At 52.4% G+C, this 11,392-nt stretch overlaps 1 protein-coding gene across 1 annotated transcript; it reads right to left on the reverse strand.

Annotated features, from left to right (window-relative positions):
- Positions 1-2,433: 2,433 nt before the first annotated feature.
- Positions 2,434-9,020, reverse strand: VOLCADRAFT_110114 (uncharacterized protein). The gene is made up of 11 exons (XM_002959566.1): positions 8,837-9,020; positions 8,216-8,362; positions 7,695-7,775; positions 7,049-7,093; positions 6,208-6,327; positions 5,731-5,826; positions 5,265-5,345; positions 4,752-4,832; positions 4,281-4,405; positions 3,958-4,102; positions 2,434-3,648 (listed from the first exon to the last, which is right to left on the reverse strand). Exons 1-11 carry the CDS (start codon positions 8,927-8,929, stop codon positions 3,490-3,492), a joined length of 1,173 nt encoding a protein of 390 aa, XP_002959612.1. The 5' UTR covers positions 8,930-9,020; the 3' UTR covers positions 2,434-3,489.
- Between the last annotated feature and the right edge of the window lie 2,372 nt (positions 9,021-11,392).

Genomic DNA, 11,392 nt, shown 5'->3' on the forward strand with positions numbered 1-11,392 from the left:
CACAGCAACACACACACACAGCAACACACACAGCAACACACACAGCAACACACACACAGCAACACACACACAGCAACACACACACAGCAACACACACACAGCAACACACACACAGCAACACACACACAGCAACACACACACAGCAACACACACACAGCAACACACACACAGCAACACACACACAGCAACACACACACAGCAACACACACACAGCAACACACACACACACACAGCAACACACACACACAGCAACACACACAGTAATACACACCGTCCCAATACTAGCAGTGGTGAAGGAGCGTTCACAATGCGCGCAACGCGTGGAGTTGGGTACAGAGGGGGAGGTCGGAGAGTGACAGGGTGGAGAGGAGTCTTTGGCTGGTTCTTCCGGACGTGGGAACGGCGACGGAAGGAAAGCTAGCAGCTGGTTTTGAGGGGAGGGAAGTGAATTGGGTTAGGGATACGGGATTTGCCGCCCCCCACCCAAGTATGCGAGGGAGGCCGTTTTTTGGTGCAGCGAACTGGTGGCAGTGCGAGTTGGTTTGGTGCCGCCCTTTTGCGAACTTTATCCAGGCCAATGAGCTTGCTCTTGTGTGCTTGCGCCCGGTCACCTGTCACATCTTGGGAGAGGAGTAGCTGAACTTCGTGTCCCGCCAGAGTGCCTTTCCTGACCTAGTTGTGATTTCCAGCGCTGCTTCGGGGATATAGGGAAAGCGGTTGGTTTTAGCTTGCCTGAGAGCCAATCGTGGCCCGGGCAATTGCCGTTTACACACACCTAGCGTTACGATGTTCAGTGCCCTGGTGCTACATTAGGACTCCAGGGAGGGCAGCTTGGCGAGAGCATTTTTCGATGCTGACTGCTGTCTGGCAGTCTCCTGGCACAGCGTTTGAGGCTGTGGCCCTTTCCTTCCTATTCTTCCTCCGTAGACCTGCTGCTGTGTAAATACCCTTACAAGGTATCCGGCGGTTCAGGCTCTGTGTCGGGCAGGCAGGGACAGTGGCCCCTCACCCCCCTACCCTTCCCCCTGGGGAGTGCTTTGGCCGGCGGTCTTCTTGGTTTGGGCTGGGCAGCAGCCCCTCGGCAGCGTCAGGCCCGGCAAGATATGTAACATGCACACATACGCACACGCATACGCACACATAGTGTGTCGCCCAGACAGCTCGACAGTATTGAACACATGCGCGCACAGGTGCGCACTTGGCTGGTCCCGGGAAGCAGAAGCTGGCTGCTGCTGGGTAGAAGGACTTGCACTCCTTTTGCAACCGAATGCGGAGTCTTCGTAGCTGGACTGGCCTTCGGATAGGATGCCTACCAGACTTAACTTTTTTGTCTTGGCTTGGGGTCCACTGGCTGAGGATCAGGCAATATCCGTATGTAAGCCAACTGTCTGGTATAAGAAGGTGGCTAGGGTTGATCGTAGGTAACAACATCTTAGCAGTGCCTCACATTTGTGCATGAGTTAGGCCGTCGAGGAACTGGCTTGCGCCCTGTCCCTCCCTCTCGGAGATAGAAGTGGGGTAGGGCAACCTTTACATGTTGCTGTGTGTGCGTGTGTATGTATGTACTGCTGCCGGCCAGATGCAGATTCTGTTTGCCAAGACTAGGAACAAGGTACGTTATTTGATTACTCAGCTCCTGGATTCGGGTACTTCACTGTACGGACGGTAATTGCAACTATAGCTGCAAAGGTCATCTGAGCTTGCAGATAGACGCAGTGACTCTCACCCAGGGGTGTCAGCAGCTTCTTAAACGTGCTGCAAATACACAAATGCATAATACAGCCATGTATAGGGTTAAATATAGGGTTTGGCACTATTGCTAAGGCGCGACCATTGCCCCCGGGAGATCCCGGGATCGATACCTATTAGGGTCAAAGTCCTTCCGATGGTGGAAGGCATTGCGCCCCAAGTGGTGACCTGGGATAAAGTTAACCTGCGAGCCGACCAGGAACGGAGTTGAGCCGCTGTCGACCCGGCAGATTCCGTTGGATGCTGGAGGTGGGTGGCGATCCACTGAGAAGTTGACTAGGGTGACTGTATGAGGGTGCCCCGAAATACCGGGGAAGGCAGGGTTTCGCAGGGTAGCTGCCACGGGCGAAGATACACCCCCCTGTTTCACACATCATACAGACAGGTAGGCAGGCGGCTGGCAGAGGTAAAGGCCTGACTTCTGCTCCCGGAGTGTCCGGGTTCGAATCCGCCTGCTGACTCCTCGGGTGTTTGAGGAGTGTGGAAATGGACGGTGTAGGACTTAATATACCAACTTGCGAGCTGACCAGGAACTAAGTTGTGGTGCCGTTGATCCGCTAGAAATGTTTGGATGCTGGTGGTGAGTTGCTGAACACAACGAATACGTTCTGAAGTCGGATGGGGTAAATGGATTTGGGTGCCCCTTTCGCAGGAGAGAGCAGGGAACTGCCCCGGGAAAGGGGGCCGCTGGTGAAGCTTTACCACCCTGTAACAACATACACACAGACACACACACGCGAGCGGCTCAGTCCATCACTAAGTCTCACACTTGCTTATCAACGCGAGCCGCCCTAGGCCTCAAAATACATCAACCCAATGGTACAGGCTTTCGTATAATCAAACAAGAAGAGAGAGAAAGAGTGTGTGTGTGTACACAACGTGTATACGACGCTCCATGCCCAACCGGTTTACTTGCCTATCTGTCATTCAGTTCACCCGCCAGTCTGTCTGTCAGTCAGTCTGTCTCCATTGCACCACTATCTAATAAGAACCGAAGTGTGCGTGTTTGCCTGCATGAACACCTCTCTGTTCCCCTAGACCTGTCGTCACCGCGCATCCTCTCATCAGCCGGTCACTAGATGTCGTCACCGTCCCCCATCACTCGGAACTGCCCAACCACCACTTGGGGTTCATTACAACTGTCTAACAACCAACTTCGTACAACAAGGTTCGCTCCCACCGGCTGAAACACCTCTCACGAATCACTCCTCTCACTTCAACCTCAGGGTCAGGTCGCTCTCCCAACTCCTCCTCTTTGTATCCCTTAGGAGAAATCCCAAAGAGGGGAATCCGTCCATCATTGTGCTCTGTTAGCTTGAACAAAAATCACACGCCCCATGCTTTTTTCAGTAACACGCAGAACATCGCCTGCAGAGCGGCCTGCGCTCTCAGGCAATGCAACAGCTTTCAAATTAAACCTAACTACACCCACGTGTACGACATATCATGCCGAGCGTGCGAGTGCATGCAGATGGACATGCATGCACAACACGCGGGCACTCCGCCAGCCGCCCCACATCTCTTCATTTCCCCCCCCCTGGGGGCCCAGCGAACAGAACCATCATGTCATCCTTTTTCATCAAAAAAAAAATATAAAATGGTCGCTTCCCTTCACTACCCTTCACTCCTCAACCCGCTACTTCGCGTCAGCCGTTTTCACTTCCATATATCCGCGCACTCGCCCTTATTTACCGTCGGCGCTCTTCCACTCCGCACATCCTGGTCCTCATCTTCTTTGCTTCATGCGGACACACCTGCTGCCACCAGCGCGGCCATCTTCTCTCGGATGACGGCCACCAGGGCGTCTCGGTTGGCGTTGACCCACCGTACTCGCTTGGCGTAGGAGCCCGCGCGGGAGGTCAGCGACTCCAGGGAATCCTCACCCGCAATGGCGCGGCCCTGCAGGGGATTTCCATCGCGATCATTTGCGGTCCTTAAATTTAATTACTGACTGACTACTAAATACGGTTTAACGAGTGATGTGAAACAGCTGATGTGGTTTTCTATGATCTGTTTAATAAAAGTTTCAAGCAAAAGTTATTTGTCGTGACGAGTTTTGCGAGACGCTGGCTAAAGCTACAGTACGTGCAGTTTCAAGCTGAATAATTTTTTCTAGGGGACTGAGATACGGCCATCCACTGGGGAATCCACTTTAACAAACTATCATCATTGTTTTCAGGCAAGTGAGGCGCTGCTGGACACTCTCACCGTGAAGTAGACAGCATTGGAGAAAATGCGCAAGTTGATCAGGTCAGGAATCGCCGCGATTTCCGCGTCGGTTAGCTGACCATGCTGCGCGAACCCGCTCACGAAGCGCTCGCACAGCGGCAGCGGATCATCCTCGCCGACATACCTGGTAGATAGTACAACACGTACGGCAGGCGCATGTAAAATTGTGCGGCATTGCTTGGGCTATTAAAAAAGCTTAAAACTGTATTCCTGGTATGGCGACGCAGGACATTTACAACTTCCCGACAGGCCTTGAAGCCATATTAACCCTCCCCCCAGCCCCCCACATCCACATCACATACTTGGATAGAGCCACGGCCAGCTCCATCGCCCGCCAGTCGTACGCACAAAATTCAAAATCCAGCAGTCCCGAAACGGTGTCGCCCACCACCATCACATTGTCGTAGTGCAGGTCACCGTGAATAAGCTGCGGTTGGGGGTTAAGACGAACCGTTGACAGTTAAGGCAGATAATAGAGATAGACGGATATAGTCCAGGAGAAGACGGTTGGGGGGTACTGTGTACGGCAGGGTTGAGGGAAGAACGTACCACGGGCGGAGCTTCAAATTTACGGACAATACGTGAAAAGGTTCAGAAGGATTCTGTAAAGAACGAATTGCGGTCGGGTTGTCGTGCTAAACACGGCAATCCAGGGCCTCACGTATCGCGACGTGGCGTGGCGTGGCCTTCCTGAATCGGAGCAAACAAACAACGACCAGATCCTTAGCGCGCCTGTGCCGACAATTCCCCGCGGTTTAACGGTCTTCGCCTACCTGCATAGGCAGATCTTGCTGCAAGTAGGTTGCCAGCTTCTCCTCAATCTTGCGAATCTCCGAAACCAGAAAATCAATTGCCTGATGATGACGAGCATTAGCAGCAGCAGCAGGTAAACTAAAACAGCAAAAGCAAAACGAAAGTATGTCAACCACAAACGAAGCAAAAAATAAATCAGGGACACAACTTCGAGAAGGAAACGATTACGGGACGAGAGAGCAATCCTGAAAGACTTCTTGGAGTCTGGAAGGGACTGCGTGCGGATGAATCCAACAGCAATGTCGTATATGGAAGGCCGTACATGGCGTCGTGGGAGGCTCACCACCACCGATATCGACCACGTCTTCATGACCCGCGCCCCGCGCCCTTGTGCACTCTCGTCCTCCGCATACCTCCAAATCCTGAGGACCAAGTAGCTGCGTCGCGTACCCTTCACCTTTGCACACCCGCGCTCAATGCTGACCGCCAACCGTCCAACCAACCGTCCATTAACTAATTCATAACCGTCTTACCTCCCGACATGAGTTGAAGTCAGGGTTCGTGGCAACCTCCCGGTAAAACACCTCCGCGTCGCCTCCAATGGCGTGATGTACCTGGACGCATGCATGCATGATGGATGGATGGATGGATGCATGAGCAGCAGGAAAGCAGCACTAGCCCAGCAGCAGATCGTCCTCGTACAGACTTCTTCAACTTCTATGTGCCGTACTGTACGTACTACACTCTCTAGGGGAAAACCCACATCGTACGGCAATGCGGACAGCTCGGAGATCCCGTTCCATCACACCCCCAACCCCTCATGTCTGGAGGCAAGCACCGGAGCGCGTCAGATTGCGCTGCGCTGCTTCTAGATGGCTAGATGGGAAAGGAAGGACAATCATCATCACCACCAGCACAGCCGTCATCACCACCACCAGCACCACCGTCACACCACACAATGGATACGACACACAAGATCGTCCTTTTTGTCTACCGTACCTTGAACAGCTCAAAGTATGGCGGGATGGGCGCCTTCATACCCTCAATGCGGACCTTGCCCATGGCCGAGCAGAGCTCTCCGGTGGCACGGCCGACCTGTACGACAAACCGGATCCGAAACCAACAAGCGCGCCGTAGCGCAACAGAAATTAAACAAAACCAAGATTGAAACAGTAGCACCAGCAGCGACGGCGGCGATGGTTGCACGCGCGATCACCGCCGGGCTGCTCCGCTCTTCTCCGTCCTTCCTCGCTTATCCCGCATAAAAGCACATGCAAAACACACAGTAGGGAAAACGGCCGCACGGACAGCTCAAACACATCCGCGCGTTGCCAGTCCCAACCCCCAAGGATGGCCTTATGCCACTATCCAACCCTACCCCATTCCCCATCCCTCACCTCCTCTCCCACTACCCACCCACCCCACCACATTCCCCACTTCCCACTCCTCACCCCCACCCCACTCCCCATCCCTCACCTCCTCCGGGCTTGTGGTCTTGGCCAGGGTACCCGGGATGATGTGGAAGATGCAGGCCTCGGCTCCGTTGGACAGCAGCTCGTGCGGGCGACCGGCCTTAGACGGGTAGGCGCGGGGGACCTGAGGGGCGAGGGGTGATAGCGGTTGTGTGGTGGTTGTGTAGCGAGGGCATTGGATTCGATAGGGATCGCCGGAAGGTTAAGCACGCATGTGGGGTTTGCGATGATGGTGCTTTGTCGGAGCGGTTGTGTTGAGGGGGGAAAACGAGTTTTCAGGATTTCAGAGTTCTTTTGGAATGAAGTTTTAACTTCGGAGGGCTTTCCTTGCTTTTCAGCTGCGATAACAGCATCAGGACGAGCGTACAAAAATAGGACGTTATCATCCGTTCTAAATGGACGTTCTAAATTGTAAATATTATCTTAATCAGAATTATCTCTATAAAATTACTTCTAACATTCTAAGGGTCATGCAACCGTAATGACGACTCGTGGGGCCCCGTCATTCCCCCTCACTGCCACCCGGCGTTCACTGAGCCTTGCCCAACAAACAAGCAACGAGCCTAGCCAAGCCATCCGAAATCTCGACCTAAACTCCTAAGCGGAAAATTTCCCCGAGCCACCGCATAACTAATGTTGCCCGGCGTAAGCCCCATCACGGCAGGTTACCCATAGGCTCATCCCGCCGGCATCTTTTCAACAACCCTACTTCTGCCAGCCGCCGCTCTGCTTACCTGGCTTTCCTTGACCCCTGCTCCATCCACATACGCTACTACTCATCACTCGACAAGCTCTTTCCCAACTAATTTTAACCAACCCTAACTGCCAACCGCTAACCAACTCACCTGGAAAGACAGCTCCTGCTGCGCCAGCTGACTCAGAATCGCGTGCTGGAGTGTACGTGTACATTTACGCGACGTGCAGTTTCGGAGTTAGTGTACGGAAAACATTTGGCGAGGACAGGAGCAAGGTGGAGAGGGTCAACGGAGGAACTGGGAACGAGTGACGGATATTATTATAATTATTCACGTGTTAGAACGGATATATTCATATAATTTCTTATAATCCGGGATTGTAAGAATAATTATATTGGATAAATTAATAATATCATGCAAGAGCGCGAAGTGGGCGAATGGGCTCCAGAACCAGGTAAAAGACAACTGAGCGACAGAAAGGAAGCTGGAAGCCTTGCACGCATTACTACTGCATACATGTATACACACTGGTTCTTCTGCGCACGCGCACATGCATGGACGAGGAGGAGGGGACTGTGGGGACCCCTCACGCCCCTCTTTCGCCCCCTAGGGGGAGAGTGCTTCGGCGGTCGTTCCCGTTGGGGTACGGTTAGGCGGCCCTGGCCAGCGTTAGGCCCGGGTCGATATGAAACAGAAACATACACACATACATACACATATATACATACATGCATGCATACATACATAGATACATACATTCACGTAGCCCTCGCCAGGCGACCCCGCCCCGCCTCACCTCGAACCGGACCTTCTCTGATTTGTTGCCGTTGTTGTAAATGCGCAAGATGTAGCGCTGCCCGTCCGATGTCTCAACATACTGCATACGGGTGTATGTATGTATGTATGTAGGTAGGTAGGTATGTGCATTCAAATTGAGAATTCGTCGTTGTCATTCAAATAATAATGTTATCATGTCATCTTGGAGTTGCTTGCCATTAGCAACGTTGTTGTAGTGGTGGTAGTGGTTGCTTTTGTTGTAGCGAATAACCACGATTGTAATATGGAAGGGGTTCCCTCCCGTACAATAAGGGGGACGAAGGATGGAGGCTAAATGCATGGCATGACTCACCCACCCACGCACCCACTAGTCCAACTACCCATCCGCCCGCCCAGGCACACATCCATCCACCACCACCCCCACCCCCACCACCACCACCCCCACACACGCACACACACACACACACACCCCACACACACAGCACACACACATCTAAAATATCAAGGCCATAAACACACACAGATCCACGCACGGCCCACCTGCACGACGTTGTTCACGCCGCCGGTGGTGGGAGTGGTCCTCAGGTCGGAGCTGTCGAAGAAAAACGACAGCGCCTCGTCCCGAAGCGCATCCTCCACCGTATGCTGCCCAGTCTTGGGCGCCGAAGGGGCGGCGGTAGTGGAGCTCTGCGAGCAGCAGCGATGCCACGAGTTGTCGGAATGGGTAGGGGCCCCGTGAGGGGTGCGGGGCAGAGGACCCAGTTGAAGCCGTTGGGGGTTGAGGGATGGGTTCCTCTTGTTAGGAGCAGGAGGGGGCCTTATGGCGCCAAGTGAAGTGAAGTTCGGATAGATGGAGGCGGATAAGTGGGGGAACGGGACGAAGAACAGGACGAGCACCTATACGTATGAAACTTCAAGCTGTGCGCTTTGAAGGAGATAAAATTAAGTTGAGCTATGCACGGAGACGAATGGCCGCTCGGAAGAAAAGGTTCGCGTTATGCCCTGGTCATGCGGACGGACAACAGGAAAGGCTTGCGGTGTGTTAAAGTTTAAGCTTGAATCAGCTATACTTTATTTTCTTACGTCGTTGAGTTAATGGAGTAAGCGCAAATAACTCTATTATCTTCAAGTTGCTATGATTAATGTGGCCCTTATGCTTACCAGCGAGACAACGCGGCGGCGAGCGGCAATCGGAAGAGACCGAGCACCGCAGGGACGCGTGCAAGTGCGCACACCACGAGAGAGCAGCGCCATGGGTGCAAGTATGCACAGTAACGCTTACAGGAAGCTGTAAGAATGCAATAGTCAACAGGTGCGTGATCTGCGCACTGTACAGTGCAGCAATAATCACGGACAGGTGTAATTGTGTAGCTTCAGAAATGAAACAGGTGTGCGGTCTGGAACGCGTATGCCGTACCACGGCCAAAAAAGAGGCTTCATCATGCGTCGTAGCTTATTTGATGTTCAATTTCATAAGTCGTGTTGGGCTTGTTCATTGGAGATACTCCCACTTTCCCTGCTGTGTGTTAGTTGCAGTTGGCATTTTCCAGACCGCATTCAAGGCCAAGGCATCCCGATTTCCATGGACTGAACCTCCATCAAAGCTTAAAGGTTCCTTTCTTCAGTCAGACACCGCCAGGCGCTCATGTGTGATCACCAAATGCCAGTTCTTAAAACGCTTTTTAATTAAATTATTTCAACGGCTTCTAGATATGCCGAAAGTCGATAGGCAGTCTCCAGACCTGTTTTCCTGCATAACTGCCTCACTCACGGGGAGGGATAGAGGACCTCGTTCTTACCCGTAAGTACGAAGTTAGTTCTTCACGCGCCTCCCCATGTTGCACTCTGGACTACAAGTAAGAATTGCTTACAGACTTTGATACCGAAGTTGGCATACGCGATTGGCTAAATGACATAAATAGCAAGGGCTTCCATAAATAGCAAGGGCTTCCGTGCCCGTTAGTTCGCTCGTTCACTTAAAAGCTAGTAATATAGGTTTTCCAAGCCATGTTTTCATTACATGAACTGTCACTGACATGTTGGCGCCAAAACGCGATGGTGGGCAGGAGGTGGCGTCAAACCCGATGTAAAGAAGTTTGTGTTCGATCGATCGGATGGTGTGATGTGGTATGATATGACTCTGTAAAGTAAACTCACTTCGCGTAACCTTGACGGCTTTCAGTTCTCCCGTTCTTGCGTTAGGTTTCTAATCTACTGTGTTACCCTGATGTTGCCGGGTTCCACCCCTGCCGCCGCCACGTAACTGGTGGCGGTGCCCCCGCTGCCCCTCAAGATCATCCCCGCACCTCTTTACAGAACGAGGCGAAGGCTTCCATTCCCACTGTAGAAGAATGCATGGTGAAAACCATTCACTTGCATTGCGTACATCTCCAGCGATGCGCTGAAAGGGTACTAGAGGGCGGATAGGAAGAGAACATTCATTCATGCGCCCGTGGAGGATGATTCCAGTAGGTTGGAAACACATCCCCATGAAAATTGAGGTGGCGCAGCGGAAGCGTGAGGGCTCATGACCCCGCTATCTGAGGATCGAAAGATATTGACTAGCATGTTGATTGACCCTTGAAATATTCGACCTTTGTTCAGCTAGAAGAGCGAAGAATTGTAATAGGGCGTATGCAATGATCGCTAGGCCGCCTGTTTGATCCAGCTGGCAGGTCGGATCCACTTTTGCGCGTTGCTTGATGCGTGCTCCTACTCTTTATTTCTTGCTATGCATGTTAGGTTTTATCGTTAGTTGTTAAGTCGTTAAGCATTTGGATTATGGATAATGTACGACCTTCCGGCGCCGCCTAGGCTCTGGATAACTATTTAAGTCGTTGTGTTGTTTAGATTGTTATGTCATCATTGTTGCATCTTGTAGGCTGTTAGCTGGCTTAAGTCGCTCGGCCCTCTTTGTAATCATCGTGACATCCCAACGAGAACCGGAGTCCATTCCCTTTCAGTTGGTATCGATTTAGGCGATCCGGCCTATACGCTTCGCTCCGCCTTCGTTTTCGTCGTCATCGCTTCGAGAACCGGAGTCCATTCCCTTTCAATGCACAGAATGAAAAATCTCATTTTAGGCGTAGCCGAAAATGTGGTTTGCAGACGAGCGTCAGAGCGGCGTCGTAAGGTGCGGTTGGTTGGTTGTTGTCTTCAGCTGCTGTTTTGCTCGGTGGTGGTTCATCTTGTCTATTAATCTTCTTTGTGATCTCTGACTCGGCTTCTGGTTGGTACGAGCTCTCTTTACCATAACAGCAGCTAGTTGCCGCTGTTATTGCCTGGTGTGGATCTGGCGACCTTTCTTTACGTTGGGCGACCTTTCTTGTCTTATTAATCTTCAACTCATTTCGTCAGTTCGTCTGGTGTTGGTTGCTGTAGCCATGTCGCCCTTTGACCATCTGCGCACGACCGCTGACTGCGACCGAGAGCTGGTCTCCTTCCCACCGCTTTCATCGGATGAACTGGACATATTGCAACGGGTAGAAGATCAGCTTTTGGCTATCGACGAGGCGTTGGCGACAGACCTCGGCTAGCAGGAGCAGCATTTGCCCGCTCAGGCTTCGAAATCAGCCAAGGACGCCCACACAGCCAAACTCGAGTCCATTCGGCGCAAGCATGAGTCACAGCGTTCGAGACTCCTTTGAGCCAACCCGTCCGTTACCGACCTGAAGACTCACGACACCACTCGGCTGGCGATTCAAGAGCGCAAACTCA

The sequence above is a fragment of the Volvox carteri genome (genome assembly GCF_000143455.1).
Source record: "Volvox carteri f. nagariensis unplaced genomic scaffold VOLCAscaffold_374, whole genome shotgun sequence".
Classification (NCBI taxonomy): Eukaryota; Viridiplantae; Chlorophyta; class Chlorophyceae; order Chlamydomonadales; family Volvocaceae; genus Volvox; species Volvox carteri.

Coding starts and splice junctions, on each gene's coding strand:
- VOLCADRAFT_110114 (XM_002959566.1), bottom strand. CDS start 8,929: ATGGCGCTGCTCTCTCGTGGTGTGCGCACTTGCACGCGTCCCTGCGGT. Junction 6,328..7,048: donor AGCAGGAGCTGTCTTTCCAG/GTGAGTTGGTTA, acceptor CTCGCCCCTCAG/GTCCCCCGCGCCTACCCGTC. Junction 5,827..6,207: donor AGACCACAAGCCCGGAGGAG/GTGAGGGATGGG, acceptor TTTGTCGTACAG/GTCGGCCGTGCCACCGGAGA.